Here is a 17,616-nt window from a genome sequence, read left to right as displayed (position 1 = left end):
ATATTTTCTTGATGCATTATTTAAGGGTTGATCTAAGGCAGTAATTTTCAACCTTTTCATTTTTGTGGCAAACATAAACTAGTTACTAAAATTCTGGGGCACACTAGAATGTTATATGTTTTGCTGATCTGACAAAAATGAGTATATTTTTTTTCTTTTTAAAAAATATTTTTATTGATTTCAGAGAGGAAGGGAGAAGGAGATAGAAACATCCATGATGAGACTCATCAATTGGCTGCCTCCTGCACTGGGGATGGAGCCCACAACCCGGGCATGTGCCCCGACTGGGAATCAAACCATGACTTCCTGGTTCATAGGCCGACGCTCAACCACTGAGCCACACTGACCAGGCATGTATAATTTTGATTCATTTACACTGGATGGCTATTGTTGTGTTGGTTGTTATCATTTTTTTTATTTGACAATCTAAGGGAAAAGAGGTCAATGCCCCTGACTAGTCAGGTATTGCATGTTTTAAAAATTCTTGTGGCACACCAGTTGAAAATCGCTGCTCTAAGAAATACAATCATCCCTAACTTCCCAGTCTACCTGTCATTAATATTATACCATGAGACAGCCTCAAAGACGGATCCCAGGTATTCATGCTCTTATGTAGTCCCCTCACACTGTATTGGGGTTGGCGACCAATGGAATATGGCAGAAGTCATGGTTTGCAACTTCCAACACTAGGTTTTAAAAGATAATGAGGACTCTCGCCCTGGCCAGTATGGCTCAGTTCAGTGGTCAGCAAACTCATTAGTCAACAGAGCCAAATATCAACAGTACAACGACTGAAATTTCTCTTGAGAGCCGAAAACCGACTTCTGCGCATAGGCCAGGAAGTTTCAATCGCACTGTACGTGCAGGCCCGCACATGGCATTTTGTGGAAGAGCCACACTCAAGGGACCAAAGAGCCGCATGTGGCTCACGAGCCACAGTTTGCCGACCACTGGCTCAGTTGGTTGGGTATTGTTCCATGCACCACAATGTTGCAGGCTTGATCCTCAGTAGGGGGCTGCAGGAGGCAGCCAACTGATGTTTCTCTCTCTCTCTCTCTCTCTCTCTCTCTCTCTCTCTCTCTCTCTCTCTCTCCCCCTTCCTCTCTCCCTCCCTCCCTCCTCCTCCCTCTCTCCCCCTGTCTCTCCCTCCCTCCCACTTTCTCTGAAAAGCAATGGAAATAATATCCTCAGGTGAGGATTAACAAAACAAAAAAATGCTTTAAAAAAAGAAACTTAGTTGTTCTCTCTTGAATCATTCACTGAGGAAATGAAGCTCTTAAGCTGTGAGCAAACCTGAGAGACCCACATGAGAAGGCTTCTCGCCAACAGTCACATGGATGAGTGAATGAGCTGGAAGCAGATCTTCCAGACTGAGTCAAGCTTTCAGAAGACTGCAGCCCCAGCTGACAGTAACCTCAGAACTAATCAAGAACCAACTAGGTAAGTTGCTCCTGGAGTCCTCACCTTCAGAAACTACACGTGACAATGTGTATTATTTTAAGTGCTAAATTTTAGAGTCATTTGTTAACAACAATAGGTAATTGCACCACTTCACATAAAATAGAACTATCTCACAAAAATAATTCCATTTACTCCCTGTCCTTTTTGCTATAGCTGTCACGTTTTACATCTATATACATTATAATCCCCACAGGACAATATCATTTTTTGCTTTAAGAAGCCATATGTAGTTTTTAAAAGTTGGAAGTGAGAGGATAGATAGCCCTTTGTATTTACCCACTTAATTACTATTTCTGTGCTCCTCATTCTTTTTTTAAAGAATAGTTTATTGATTTTGAGAGGAAGGGAGAGGGAAAGAGGGTGAGAAAGAGTGATGTGAGAATGCAACATAGATCAGCCGCTTCCTGCATGGGCATGTGCCCTTGATCAGGAATTGAACTGGCAACCCCCTGGTGCACAAGATGAAGCCCATTCAACTGATCCACACCAGCCAGGATTCTTCATTCTTTCTTGAATATCCAAGTTTCTTTCTGGTATCATTCCTTTCAGTCTGAAGAAGTGGCATTTCTCATGATGCCAGTTTCCTGATGAAGAATTCCTTGGCTATCATTTATCTGAAAATGTCTTTATGCCTTCATTTTAATGAATGTTTTCACTGCAAATAAAGCTCTGGGAAGAAAAGGTCCTCCCCCCCCCCCCCCATGCTTTAAAGATGTTGCTCCACTATCACTGGCTTCCATTGTTTCTAATGGGAACTCAGCAATAATTCCTATCATCATTCTGCTATTTGTAATGTGTACTTTATTTCTGGCTGCTTTCAAGACTTTTTCTTTAAAAATTTTTTCTGGCCCCTTCTCTCTCTTTCTCCTCTCTATTGGTATTGTTATTTCTATTTCATGTATAATTGACCTTTATATATTATTCCACAAGTCACTGAGGCTATGTTTTTAAAAAATATATACAATTTTATTGATTTCAGAGAGAAGAGAGGGAGAGAGAGAACTATCAATGATGAGAGAGAATCATTGATCAGCTGCCTCCTGCACACCCCTACTGGGCATCAAGCCTGCAACTCGGGCATGTGCCCGCATGTGCCCTGAATGGGAATTGAGCCATGACCTCCTGGTTCACAGGTCAATGTCAACCACTGAGCAACACCAACCAGGTGAGGCTATGTTTTTTCCAATCGTTTTTGTTTTTCAGATAGGCTAATCTGTGTTGATTTATCTTCAAGTTAACTGACACTTTCTTCTGTCATTGCCAATCTCTCAAGCTCATCCAATGGTTTTTAAAGTTCGGATACCATATTTTTTGTTCCAGATTTTTTTGTGTATAGTCTCTACTTCTCTGCTGAGACATCTTCTCTTTTAATTCTTTACAAGCAAATTTTCCCCTCTGCCTTGAGCACAGAAATAAGCTGCTTTAAAGTCCTTGTCTGCTAATTTCAACATCTGAGTCATCTTGGAGTTGGTTTCCATTGATTGCTTTTCCTCTTGAATATAAGTCACATTTTTCTGTGTTGTTTTTTTTTTCATATGTAGTTTATGACTGAATACAAGACTTCATAAATGGTATGTTATACAGATTCTGAATTGTTTCATTCCACTAAAGAGTATTGATTTTTCATTTTAGCAGGCAGTTAATTTATCTAAAACTAAATTCCAAATTCTATTTCCTATGCATTGGGCAGTAACTGCATTTTCCATTCAGTTATTTTAGACCCTCCCTAGGGTGCTTGTAATCTATCCTATGCATGTGGAGCTTTAGTCAGCCAGAGATATGGGCAGGTTTATGTAGAGAATCAGGACTCCTCTGTGGTTCTCTTCTTTCTGGGATATTCTTCTCACCTTTCAGTTCCTATAGTCACTCCAACTCAGTTCTCACATTGTACAACCAAAAAGACTGTTTCTATCCAAGTTTTACTCCCATCACAGCATCTGAAGCCTGCCCATGGGTGAAAAGCCATAAAAAAACACCCAGAAAAGCCTTTAAAATTGACCACTCTTCTTTCCTTTGTGCTATATTTAAAACAGCCCTAGAACTTGGAATATAAAGGCCTGAATTAAAATCCTAACCTAGCCACTTTTTAGCTATGTTAACTTTGCATGTGTCAGTTCTCAGACACCATTTCCTCATACTAAAACGTGGTTAAAATGTCTGCTTCATGGGTTAAGACCAAATGAGATAATACATGAGATAAGGAAACTGAGGCTCAGAGGGTCTACATGATGTCCTATCAAGTAATAGGAATAATTGGTTACCCCAGCTCTGTCTGTGCTTTTTCTGCTAAAACCATATTGTTTTCATCTTTCTAATGACCACCCTTCACCTTTCCCTCCCAAAGACACCTTCAAGTATCTCTATGATCTAATTACCAATTTGGGCACCAAAAATACAGTAAGTCAAAATCCCTGCCCTCAAGAAGTTCTAAGTACCACTCTTATCTTGTAAGTGTTGACTGAGCTCCAGTCTATGTCTGCTTTTGGTCACTCTCCAGTGCCTTTAGGTAGTTATTTTGTTATAGCTTTTCCAGTTTGTAATTGTTAACCATAGGACATGTTGACCTAATACAACCTGTTCTGCTAATACCAGAAGCGGAGCTGCTATTGGTGGATTTTTGGTTTTACTATCTTGTTGCTCAGTTTGTTTTTATGCCATAATATTTGCAGAGGTTCAAAACCTACACTTCTCCACTGCCCCAATCCTCCCAGAATCATCGGCTATTTATTTTACTAATAAGTGAAATAAAATACTGCCTAGAGTCTTTATGTTACTCAGAATCTTTGTCCAGATTACTTCTGCTCCTAAAGGACAGCAATACTTGGTCAGAATTTCATTGCTGGGGAATAAGGAACCATAGTGTAACTACTTTCCTCCCAGCCCTTCATACCTGATGTTGTTCTGGCTATTCCCTGATCTGGTAAAGCTCCCAACTTCCGATGCTGATCATACCAGTCATTCACTGTCATGGTTGCCAGACTTGGATAACCAGCTCCAAATACTCTGCAAAAATCACATTGTATTTAGAAAACTAAACATAAATAGCACTATTAAAAAGCCTCTTCTCTTCAGTGGCAAAACCTATGTCTGTTTTATCCTCCCTCCTCTAATCAGGCATCTTCTGAGGAGTTATGCAAACTCCTGTGAGGATATGTAAAAAGAGGCATCCAGGAAGGGGCATTAAAGTCTTTCATGAGATGATAAATAGCCCAGGACAGTGGTCGGCAAACTCATTAGTCAACAGAGCCAAATATCAACAGTACAACGATTGAAATTTCTTTTGAGAGCCAAATTTTTTAAACTTAAACTTCTTCTAACGCCACTTCTTCAAAATAGACTCGCCCAGGCCATGGTATTTTGTGGAAGAGCCACACTCAAGGGGCCAAAGAGCCGCATGTGGCTCGCGAGCCGCAGTTTGCTGACCACAGGCCCAGGATAATCTCCCAATAAGCAATTCCAGAGGCCAATGCCCCACAGAGCAATGATGATACTGTGAAAAGGGTACTTATACTTGGTGAGTCTAAAAGGTATGCAGAGGAAGGAGACTCTCCCGCCACCTTATGGAAAAGCATCTCAAGAACTCAGATAGGCAAACATGTCGTTTTGAGAACTGTAGCTGAAGGCAATGGGAAAAAATTTTAAAGTGTACAATTCTCCATTTGATTCCTTTCTTCTTTGTTTTTAATTAATTAACAGATTATTTTTATTGGTTTCCTTTTGAGATCTTTTTAAGCTCAGGTTTGTGAGGGAAATGTTTGCTGAAGGCCAAAGACAGAGACATTATTAGAAGAGATAATATCCCTTTGATGAAAGAATAGCCTCCAAGGCAAAGCCATGCCCTCTTAATAATGCCCATCTGCTTGGCACCATGCACTGCAAATGAACCACAAAAGCAAGGGGCTTGCAAAGGCACCCCACTTTTTAGTACTACCTACTTGGCTTGGGCTGCATCCCGAGTGAGAATAAAGGGTTTCATTGGAGGCCTGGACGGACGAGATGAGTGAGAAGTTGATGCCTAAAAAGGAAATTAACTATCAGAAGTGTATTTGCCTTTGCCCACCCCACTGTGCAGCCACTTAGGTCTTCAGATGCTCAGAAAGCCCTGGATTCAAAATTCAGTTACTCCCTGCATATCAGTCTCTGAGACATATCAGCAGATATTAATGATGGAGGTTGCTTAGCTCTCTTGAGGACACCCGAGTACCTTGCTAAAGAGAGAGAAAGAGAAAGCTCACTCAGGAATCATCTCACCACAAGTAAAAAATTGTTTGGCTTTAAAATGTCCCTCCTCTAAAGGAGATGCCAAAGGCTTCTTCAATGATCCATCTTAATCCCTTGAGATAAATTTTAAGTCCCTTTCCTTAGCCTGGCCTTTAGTGCTAAAGTTCAATTATGACCCTGTAATTATGCTATTAACTGTCAATAACCCCTTAGGGTACTTTAGAAGTGGATGTCCCTAAATGCAAGGGGGAGAATGGGTTAGCAGTTTTCATATATAGCTATACAGAAATGTTTCAAGGAACCCTGGCTATCCAGGTGCACAAAGAAACAAAATCTGGTCAATGAAAAGGTGTTCACTTGGTTCAAGCTCCATCACTCCCAGAGCCAATCTCAATACCAAATGAGAGAGCATGCAAAAAGAAAAAAACAGCCCTAACCGGTTTGGCTCAGTGGATAAAGCTTCGGCCTGCAGACTGAAGGCTCCCAGGTTTGATTCCGGTCAAGGGCATATACTTTGGTTGTGGGCACATCCCCAGTAGGAGGTGTGCAGGAGGCAGCTGATCAATGTTTTCTCTCATTGATGTTTCTAACTCTCTATCCCTATCCTTTCCTCTCTGTAAAAATCAATAAAATATATTTTTTTTTAAAAAAAAGAAAAAACCAGCAGCAAAGAAAGGGGCAGGGGAGGACCCAGAAGAGTCCAGTCTCATACTGTTTAAAACCACTCTAGATATGCTCAAGGGGCCTCACGATTGTTCATACTTTAATCCTTTAACATGAGGGACTAGGTTGGTGTTACCTGAGGCAAAACCTCCTGGGCTAATTACTACAAATCAAATTAGGGAAAGGTTTCCCTGAGGACTTCAATACATGCCTATGACCAGCTGATAAATTCAACTCAATTCCTCTTATGTCAGAACCAAAAAGTAAGTGGCAGCAGAGCCTAATCTTTTGAAGCAGCAGCTCCAAAACAGGATCATGATGTTCAAATACAGCCAAAGCTGTAAGACACCAGGTGTTCATCACCAGTATGCCCAACATTTTGCTGTGTCTCATACTGGAGGATCAAAAGGGGTGAGTGTGCATCACTATGTATGGTTAAACTGGGATTCATCTTTCTACTCTTTTCTCTCTCCCCTGTTCCACTTTTCTTCTCTATTCCCATCCAATTCCTCTTTCCCTTTGTTTATTATAGCCAAGCAGATTTTAAAAGCCTATCTCCCTATGCCTCCTTCAGCAGTTATGACTTTCCATAGCCAAAACCAATTTTTACTTCAGGGAAATCTCCCTCCCCCGAGGCATGTCACAAAATTACAAATGACTAAAAGTGTGTTACAGGTTAGTAGGCACTGGGGAACGAAACTGTAAACCAGAGAGAAAGCTACCCTAGTGAACCTTCAGCCTTCTTCCACTGAACTTAATAAGAACAATGATTTTATGAAGACTCAAAAGCATTTAAATTTGATTATTGTCCTATAGAACATTCAAATCTCTGATAGCAGTTGTTTTTTTTAATTATATAGCAGTGAACAGACTTACCTCTTTTGAAGAGTCTTTTCCTCTCAGGATATTCATCTCCTGGTCAATGCTCTCAATCTCTTCTAAGCAGATACCAATCCACCTTCGAAGGTGAAGGAGGTAATACTCACGAACATGCTCATCATCTGCTTCACCACTTTCCACAGCAGATTTCATTTCAGACAACCTATGCTCCATCTCCTTCTTCTGCTTGTATCTGTTCCACAGGAAAGCATTACCCGTGAACTTAAAAATAAAGAGGTTTTCCTTCAAAAGAAGGCCACAGTAAGATTTTACCTTCGCAAGTGACCAGGAAGTCAGCACGCCAATTTCCACTTTGGCAACAGTACAGATTCTATACTTCAGAATTTGCCAACAGTTCTCTCAAGACTACAAGGCAAGGAAGGGATCAGCAGCAGCTGAGAAATACATCTGAAGCCAGAGAAGTACAGACATAACTTGATTTGAGCAACTCCTCCCATCCTCTTTAGAGATGGAGTGCCTTAGTCATTTTATATCAACCTTTATTAGGTTGGGTGTTTAGTACCACATAATATCCACTTGGGAATTACAACTTCAAAGAATCATAGAATCTTAGGGGTCATTTACCTGCCACTGATGTAGGAATTCCTTGTGAAACAGCCTAAAAAATGATCTTTTCTTTTCTGCTGAGCAAAACATTCCCAGCTCTTCTGATACATCTTAATAAAATTTGAAGTCTCATAATCACCTTGCCTACCTTTCTCGGGATGCACTCTAGTGTCTCATCTATCATTCATTTAACAAATATTTACTGAGTACCTATTGTATGACAGGCACTGTTCTCAGTGCTGGAGATACAGCTGTGTATACAAGTCCTTACTCTCCTGAAGCTTTCGTTCTAGTGGGAGAAGACAAAAAGAAATAGATGAGGAGTCAGGTGGTGATAAGTGCTACGAAGAAGCAAAAAGCAAGGCAGAATGGGTAGACCGATGGTGTGAAGGTAGGGGTGCTATTATATACAAGATGATCAGGAGAGACTTCTCTGAAGAAATGACATTTGAGCAAAGATTTCAAAGAAATTGGTAAGCAAGCCATGTCAATATCTGGAAGGGTATTTTTGTTTTTTTACAGGAGAAAAATCAAGTTTTAATACATGCGCATGGGGAACTCACATAAGTGTAAATTTGAAAAGACAGTGAGGCTACATTGGGTATATAAGACAGTTTTGGACAAAGGAGAAAGGAGTGGGGATGGGGTATTAGATTTCAGAAGTGAGAATGGACTATTTACTGGTAGTTCAGGAAGAGTGGAACATGCATGGCATGGCAAGGAAGTCCTTGCTAGGTGACGCAGAGACAATGGGACACAAGGGGTATCTAGCTAACAAGAGCCTGCCGGAAGCCCTCTCATTTACCACACTTAATTCAAATAGGGCTAAAGCTGCATCCTAGGATCTCTGTCTGAATCTCTTGGGCAGGAAAGGGGGGGAAATCAAAGGTTCTAAGTCTTGTTTCTTAATAAACAGCTTAAAATCACTATCTCAAAAAGGCAGCTTCAGGGTGGCAAAACTTTGGTTCCCTCTGAGTATTTGTTCTAAGGGGGAAAAGTAAATCGGAAGGTCCTGGCTGGAAGAGTGACTGGCCAAACATGTTTGAGAAATAGCGAGGAGGCCAGTGCACTAGTATAAAGTGAAGAACGACAGGAAATGGGGTCAGATATACAGCCAGGGCCATAATTTGCAGAACCCTGTAGGGAATAAGACCAAGCACATCAAATGCCATGATATTTCGAGTGAGATGGAAAAGCCACTGAAGGCTTTTAGATAGAATACAGGACAGGAATAGAGTGACATGAAAACTCTTTTATATGGACCACTCTGGCTGTGTGTGTGGACTCTAGACTAGCGGTTGCCAACCTTTCGGACCTCACGGACCACCAGTAGTCCGCCGACCACTGGTTGGCGACTGTTGCTCTAGACCATGGGAGCTGGGAACAAAGAGTGGACACAGGGAAATCAAGTAAGAGGACACTGCCAAAATCCAGGTAAGAGATAGTGATCTGCAATAGGGAGGCGGTGAGATATGGATATATTTAAAATATAAAACAGGACTTGCTAATTTTTTAATGTAAAGGCTTGAGAGAAAGAGAGGAGTCAAGGAAAAACTCCATGGTTTCCAAGAGAAGTATCGTGAAATATCCAAGTCTGAAACCCCACTCTAGCCCTCCAGAATCGGATGCTCTTCTGGAGGTGTTCACCCAAAACTGCAGTTCTTACCATGAGATCCTAGACAGAGGTTTTTTTGTTTGTTTGTTTTGTTTTGTTTTGTTTTGGGGGGGCAGTGGTCCTTGAACATTCTAAAATTTTATATAGAATTCTATAGATATGCACTTTTCTTGTAATAGTAAGCCATTACATAAAAACACTCCCTTATCACCCTAGGAACCCCAATGCCTATCACCCTTTTGACTCTGGACAACTTTCACTGTTCCCTTTTCCAGTTCCCAAGCTGAAGAGAGCTAATGAATTATAAATTTGTGACCACTTTGAGTGGTCACTCTTGCTCAGCTATCCTTTTGTTTATCTTTTGTGGATCCCGTGCCACCATCATACCAGATGGCCTGCAATTCAACTTCCCCTTTTACCTTAAAATCTCTTGCCCAGCCAGTGTGGCTCAGTAGTTGACCGTCAACACATGAACCAGGAGATCATAGTTCGATTCCAGGTCAGGGCATATGCCCGGGTTGCAGGCTCGATCCCCAGTGGGGGCTGTGCAGGAGGCAGCTGATCAATGATTCTCTCTCATCACTGATTTTTCTATATCTCTCTCCCCCTTTCCCTTCCTCTCTGAAATCAATATAAACATAATTAAAAAAAAATCTCTGTAGCTTCACCTTTCCTCTAATCCATAAGGGGCTAATGCTATCTTAAGGAGCCAAGGCCATCTCTTTACCATTCCACTCTTGCTACAAATCCTACCCCCACCCACATTCTTCCAGGCCTCACTCTATCAATTACCCTCCGTCATTAGCAGTTACAATTTTTCACTCTACTGGTGCCTTTCCCCTTTCCTAGACACACCTTACCCCAAACATATTCTATCTCTTTGTTCTATGCTATAGTGGAAATGGCACCAGAACTGGGAGGTTGAAGACCTAGGTTTAAATCCTAGCCTGCACTTACTAGCTATGTAACTTGGACATGTCAATTCTCAGAGCCAAATTCCTTATCTCTAACATGGGGATAATATTTGCTTTGTGGAGTCGTTAAGAGGATCAAATGGAACAACACACATGAAATTGCTTTGTAAGCAGCAATGTAATACGAATATTGTTAGCTAATAAAAAAATTTGAGTCTAGGCAGGGCTAGATGATGCCCCACCAATTAAGTGGTAGAAATTGGTCACCCTAGGTGTGTCTGACTAAAAAGCCCAGGCTTTTTCTGCTATACCACATTGCTTCCATCTTCCTGAAGACCACTCTGTCTCTCCCAAAGACAACTCAAGTACCTACTATAATCCACTTACTGGGCACCAAGAATACAGTGATACAATTGGGATACAAAAGATACAATTAGCCGAAACCGGTTTGGCTCAGTGGATAGAACGTCGGCCTGTGGACTCAAGGGTCCCAGGTTCGATTCCGGTCAAGGGCATGTACCTTGGTTGCAGGCACATCCCCAGTAGGGGGTGTGCAAGAGGCAGCTGATTAATGTTTCTCTCTCATCGATGTTTCTAACTCTCTATCCCTCTCTCTTCCTCTCTGTAAAAAATCAATTAAAAAAATACAATTAGTCAGACTCTGACATTTAGGAATTTCAAGTCTAGAGAATAATAGCCTCTCTAATAAAAGAGTAATATGCAAATTGACCATACTTCCGCCAAAACCACACAAGCCATGCCCACCAGCCAATCAGGAGTGAGTATGCAAATTAACCCAACCAAGATGGCTATGGCCACAGAGTGAGCAGGAGGCTTGGGTTTCCCCGGCAAGGGAGGAAGCCAAGCTTTCTGCACACCCTGGCCGGCCCTGGACTCCACTCAAGGCTACAAAGTTTCAATTATAGAAGATAAATAAATCCCAACAAAAATGGTGGCAGCCACAGAGCTGAAGAGAGCAGGAGGCTTGGGTGGCCCCTGGCGATGGAGGAAGGCAAGCTTCCCGCCCGCCCTGGCCTGCCCTGCCCTCCGCTCCAGGCTACAAAGTTTCAATTATACAAGATAAATAAATCTCAGATACCAGGGCCTCCACTTGGGTCGCCAGGGGACATGGCCGGCCTGCAAACCACCACAAGCCCCTCGCCCAGGCCGCCCCGCGCCCCAAGGGAACGCCCACTCTGATCTGGGACACCCTTCAGGGCAAATCAGCTGGCCCCCACCAGTACACCAGGCCTCTATCCTATCTAATAAAATAATATGCAAATTGACCATCACTCCAACACATAAGATGGCTGCCCCCATGTGGTCCAAGATGGCTGCCCCCATGTGGACACAAGATGGCCGCCACAAGATGGCCAGCAGGGGAGGGAAGTTGGGAGGGACCAGGCCTGCAAGGGAAGGCAGTTGGGGGCGATCAAGCCTGCAGGGGAGGGCAGTTAGAGGCAAACAGGCTGGCAGGGGAGCAGTTAGGCATCGATCAGGCTGGCAGGGGAGTGGTTAGGGGGTGATCAGGCTGGCAGGCAGAAGCAGTTAGGGGCAATCAGGAAGGCAGGCAGGCGAGCAGTTGGGAGCCAGCAGTCCTGGATTGTGAGAGGGATGTCCGACTGCCTGTTTAGGCCCGATCCTACTGAGATCGGGCCTAAACGGGCAGTTGTACATCCTTTGAGGGGTCCAAGATTGGAGAGGGTGCAGGCTGGGCTGAGGGACACCCCCCCCCCCGTGCACAAATTTCGTGCACCAGGCCTCTAGTAGTTATTATAAGAACCATAAACTAAGTGTTACAATATGTGGGAGGAGGGTGGTGATAGGTAGGGAGAAGATTCAAGGAGGACATGACTTTTGCTCTCTCTTCCCCAGGCTTCTACAAGTAATTTTATCTGTACCTTGTTCAATCTCTTTCTTACTTCTGGTTGCTCTTTCATTTCTCTTCCTTCTCCCTTAACTTGCCCCCAAGGTTTTATCCTTGGCTTTTTTTCCCTCTACATGTTATTCCTTGGCAAACTATACAAACCCAAACTATACAATCATTGTACTGTTGTTATTTGGCTCTGTTGACTAATGAGTTTGCCGACCACTGGTCTAGACTAAGGTATGAGATAATGGAGATGGAGAGAAGAGAAGGACATGATACATTTTGTAGCTAGAATTGGCAGGCCTTGAAGACTGAGTGGATGTGGAGATTCAGAAGGGACGAAGTGAAGCTAACTTACAGGTTTCTGGCTTAAACACCTGGTGAATGGTGATAAACCTATTAAGATGGTGAAGTCTTGGGTGTGGGAGGATATTTGCAGGTTAAGAAACCAAGGGTTCAATTAAGGGCATGTTAAGTTTGAGATGTCTATGAAACATCCATGTAGGACAGAGATTTTCAATCGATGTGCTGCAATAATTTTTAAAACAGGCAATACCTGACTATTTAGTCAGGAGCACTGACCTCTTTTCCCTTAGATTGTCAAATAAAAAAATGAGACAACAGCCAACACAAAAATAGCCACCTGGTGTGAACGAATCAAAATTAGACCTATTTTTTTGTCAGATCTGCAAAAAGTATATTTTTTGATGGGTTGCAGAATTTTACTAATTATTTTATGTATGCCACGAGATGAAAATGGTTGGAAATCACTGATGTAGGGTGTTGGAAGTATGAGTCTGAAAGTAAGAACATGCTGATATCTCATCTGTCAGGCATGTAAAGAAAATGTTCAAAGATCAAGCTTTCTAGCTAAAGAAATGCAAATCAAAACAATGAAATACTTCTGTTTGCCCAATTGGATTTTCCAAGTGTTAACATCCAAGATCAGTGTAGTGGGACACACTCTGCAATTTGTTATTGTGGAAAGCAACGCACTGTTACAGTCAAGAGTCTTAAAATACCCAGGCATGGCTCAGTGGTTGAGCATTGACCTATGAACCAGGAGGTCATGGTTTAATTCCTGGTCAGGGCACATGCCCAAGTTGCCAGCTTGATCCCATGTGGGGTGTGCAGGAGGCATTTGATCAATGATTCTCTCTCATCATTGATGTATCCATCTCCCTCTCCACCTCCCTTCCTCTCTGAAATCAATAAAAATATTTTTAAAAGTCTTAAAATATTTAAAACCTTTGATCTAGTCACTGGTCCTTCTAGAAATCTATCCTAAGGAAACAATAAATATTTGTGTGACAGATGCAGTTAAAGATGTTTGTTTGAGCAAAAAAGAAAAAAAAGAGAACTCATGGACATGGACAAGTGTGGTGATGGCAGGAGAGGGGGATGTGGGGTTGAGGGGGTAGGGAGTGGGGGCTGCAGGTGGAAGAGGGCATAGAGGAGATAAATGGTGGTGGGAAAATTAAATTAAAAAAATATATGTTTGGCCTGGCCAGTATGGCTCAGTGCTTGAGTGTTGACCCATGCACCAAGAGGTTGCTGATTTGATTCTGGGCTTAATCCCCAGTAGGGGGCATGCAAGAGGCAGCTTATCAATGTTTTTCTCTCATCAATGTTTCTCTCTCCCCCTCTCCCTTCTTCTTTTTCTAAAATTAATAAAATCATATAAAATAAAAACAGATGTTTGTTAACATTATTTAGAATATCAAAAATAAAAGCCCAAACCATAAATAGTCTAAGTATTTGACAATAAAAGATTAGTTTAAATACTTATGGTATATCTATGGGCTGAAATGTTATATAGTCATTAAATACCATGGTTTCAAAAGACACAGGGAAATGATCACAATATAATGTTAGGTTAAAAAAGATGAAAAACTATATATACAGTATTATTCCAAATTTATTAACTAAAATAACTACATCATATCTAAAAGGAAACATTCAGAAAGTTAACAAAGTTCATCTCTGAGTGCTAGGATTAAGGATTACTTTAATTTAAAAAATATTCTCTATTTTTCCAACTTTCTACTATGGGTATTACCTTTACATTCAGGAAAACCTGTAATGTCTATTTTTAACCATCCTTCAAGGCTTATCTCAAATGCTGTTACCTTCTGAAACCTTCCCAATCCCTCCAACCAGATCTGAGCACTCCCTGTTCTTTCTCTATAACGCTGTGTGGATGAAAAGGGGTCACACACTAATCTGACTAATTCAGGGAAGGCCTGCATGGCAGTCTTGCAAACTAAGAGACCTAAAGTAACCACAAAGGATGGTCTGAAATTAAAAATTAAAAAGCAGCTTATAGTGGGTAGTCATGTCCTAGGCCAGTATCTTCTCTGACAAAGATCAACTCTTTACTGAATCTCTTGTCTTTCTGCATCTAAGATAATATAGCTGTAGAATGTCAGGGTAACTTGTAACTTCCCTTTGTCTGGACCCCTCAGGGTATGACAAATGGCACCAGGGTGAAGACCACAAACTCCCTCATTATTGTTATGTTAACCATTGATTGAGGTTGTACCTTCAACTTCCTCACACCCCAAGCTCCCCTAGGTCTCAAAGCTCCATTCTTGAGCATTATTCCTTCCCCTTCTTCACAACCCTCTTTGCATTCTACCACCACCTAATTGCTTATAGTTATTCCCCACCACACATCTCCAACCTGGCACAGCTCTTTAATGCCCCTATATTTTAGTAATGCTATCTGTGCTGCCTAATGCCCTCCTTTCATCTTCTAGATAATATTCCTATTCAACCTTAAACAACTCATCATAAGAGTAACCTGTTCCAGGGAGCCTTCTCCTCTTTCTGCTCCCTCTTTGGTTAGGTGCCTCTCCAGTCTGCTCTTAGAGTACCTTGTACATCTTTCTATCACATCATTTTATGTTGATACTGTTTCTATGCCTTTTTTCCTCACCAGATTGTATAGTTCTCATCAACGACTTGCATAGTTCCTAGACACTGTGAGCATTCTTTAAATACGTTAAAAAAAAAAAAAACTAAACTGAGAGCAAACAACTTGTTCAAGGTTACACGATGAAGCTATGCCAGGGCTAAGATTAGTTCGGGATGTTACACACCTGATCAAGTACTGTTAGAACAGATTCTCAATCAATGGATTGTAAATGGACTACAACTACAAGATATTGTGCCCTACAGAGCTATTTGCCCCACAGTCCTCTACAAATATTACCATGTTGTGATGTGGGAGAGACTGGGAGACATTCTGCTAAACTACATTGCTGCTGTTGGCAACCATAAGGAGTCTAATGGTTAGGAATGATCATCTCAACAAAGGTAGAGGGTTCTTGAAAAACTCAGTAGAGTTTGCTAGCACCAGGGCCTATGCTCAATAAAAATGAAAAGAGTTACATATATCATTGTCCACCCGCTCCCCCCCCCCACCAAAAAAAAAATGCACCCTCCTCAACAGCACTTGCCATTGGGTAGTTTTCAAATTATAATTACTGACCCACCTCTCTATTTTTGCCTGTCTTTGAGATGCCATAGCAACGAGGCTAGGATGGGCCATGGAGGAACTAGCTGTGTTATTTTCAGCTGAGTTGTTCTTGGTTTTGGGCAACTCAAACTCTGCCACATGATAGTGCTGGCACTGAGTTAAGTAGTTTAAAAAGTGTTCTCGAGCCCACTGCAAATGATCTAAGCGCTTGCTGGGGTTGCCTTGTTTCATGGCGAGGGCTCCTTGAAATGCTGGCACCATCAGGTACTTCAGGTCGGTGGAAGCAATCTCTTCCAAATCTTCATTTTGGCTGGAAAAAGCAAAGAGGAGGCTGTGAAGCCTGGTTGGGCATCAAAACTGTGGCCCTTGCTTCCTGAGGGTGGGAAGGGTTGGGGTGGGAGTGAGGCAGAGGGAGGAGGCTAGGGGAACAGTGGTCTGGTTTCTTCCAAGTGGCTGGGCGCTCACACCCGTCAACAGCCGATACTATGTAACAGAGTCGTGGGATATTGACTACTTGGGAAGAGAGGTGGCGAATGTAAACAATGTACCGGAGATCACAATGGGAGGTAGGCACGAGAGGCCCTCAGTCTAAGTTACCTCCACCCAGGCCCAATGGCTCCACCCTTGGTAACTATTATTACCTACGTTGTCAGCTATCACCCTCTCCCCATACCTGAACAAGTCGAGCTGCGCTAACATCTCGGCGGCCTGCTTAAGGAGCTGGAGTCCTTTCAACACCTTCTCTTGGACTGCCCGGGAGCCGGTGGGCTCAGTCGCTCCTTCCACTTCGTCCAGAAGCCGTCTGCTGATATCAAACAGCTCGGGTAGCCGTGGCGGCGGTAACTCGTTCTCTTCGGCCGCGGCCATCTTGAGGGAGGGAGGAACCCGGAAGACCTCACTTCCGGGGTAAAACACAGCTACCGAGCTCCGTGAGAACCTACGAAACCGGAAGGGGCGCTACTTCGGTCCAGCGGTCCCATTGTTGCCGAAGCGCCGAAGAACCTTCTGAAGCAGCTGATGGCCTGCCCTGGCAACCGTTTCCACGGGCCCGTTTGACCAGGCTGTTGTTACTTGTAGGCGGCCTCGGAGAAAAACAAGCGCATGAGCAAAACGCGCAGCCCTTTTTACGACTTGCTCCTCGTCGCGGAGGCTGAGCTGGGAAGCTCCGAGGGCTCAGAGACCCAGCTGTGGCGAGGCTGAGTACTGAGCACGAGCGGCGCGCTTCCCGGAGCCGGCCTGCCGCGCGCCGGACCCCGCTAGGCGCGGGGCCGCGGCAGCCTGGGCTCCAGCCGCGCCGCACCCGAGGCCCGCAGGTCTGAGCGCCTAGTGCTAGCGTCGCCTCCACAGCTGGAGCTCCAGGATCCTCCCACCCAATCCTCTCCCTCCCGCTTCCGCCTCAGGTCCCCCTTCCTCCCACCCACTGCCTTTCAAAAGTTTTCCTCTGTGAAACCTTCCTTGGCACCCCCTCACCCGCCCCAGCCAAGCACAGTTCTGTGCATCTACAGTTCTGTGTATCTCCCTTACTAGAGTGAGTCTGATTAATTTTTGCTACCCTCTGGCTAGCCCAGTTGGTACTTATGAAGTAAGTGCTCAGTGTCAATACATAGCCACTAGCCACATGGGACTATTGAGGACTTGAATGTCTATTTTTAATTGAGATGTGTTGTAAATGTGAAACTGTAATGCCCAGTGTTCAGAATCCCCAAAAACCCCCCAGGAAGGAGCCAAGACCCGCTGTAACTGCAAGAGAACCTTTATTCGTGCTAGCACAGCGCTCACCGGGGACCAAGAGAGCTTCTGTTGCCAACACCAAGGCTTTAAGGGGGTCTCAAGCAGTGGGCAGGGAGAGTGTTTATGATTGGTCAGGGGTAGGGTGAGGGGTCCAGTTACACAAAGGCACACTGGGCAGCTTGCTTAAGGTGGACTGAGTCCACCTCTCTACATT

General features: G+C 43.2%; 1 protein-coding gene across 2 annotated transcripts in view; it reads right to left on the bottom strand.

Annotated features, from left to right (window-relative positions):
- The window catches only part of IGBP1 (immunoglobulin binding protein 1), a 50,911-nt gene extending 34,305 nt beyond the window's left edge, over positions 1-16,606 (bottom strand). The window contains exons 1-5 of one of the 2 annotated variants that reach the window (XM_008155958.3): positions 16,345-16,586; positions 15,688-15,981; positions 7,222-7,417; positions 5,397-5,476; positions 4,352-4,464 (exon numbers count right to left, since the gene is read on the bottom strand). In XM_008155958.3, coding sequence (XP_008154180.2) covers positions 4,352-4,464; positions 5,397-5,476; positions 7,222-7,417; positions 15,688-15,981; positions 16,345-16,538 — 877 coding nt within the window. In that variant the 5' untranslated portion in view covers positions 16,539-16,586. Of the gene's footprint in view, positions 1-4,351; positions 4,465-5,396; positions 5,477-7,221; positions 7,418-15,687; positions 15,982-16,344 lie in introns of both variants that reach the window. The other variant, XM_054717193.1, reaches the window with a different exon arrangement.
- Positions 16,607-17,616: the final 1,010 nt, after the last annotated feature.

Source organism: Eptesicus fuscus, chromosome 1, assembly GCF_027574615.1.
Source record: "Eptesicus fuscus isolate TK198812 chromosome 1, DD_ASM_mEF_20220401, whole genome shotgun sequence".
Lineage (NCBI taxonomy): Eukaryota > Metazoa > Chordata > Mammalia > Chiroptera > Vespertilionidae > Eptesicus > Eptesicus fuscus.
The sequence above is the reverse complement of the archived record's forward strand: the minus strand, read 5'-3'. Positions and strand labels throughout refer to the sequence as shown.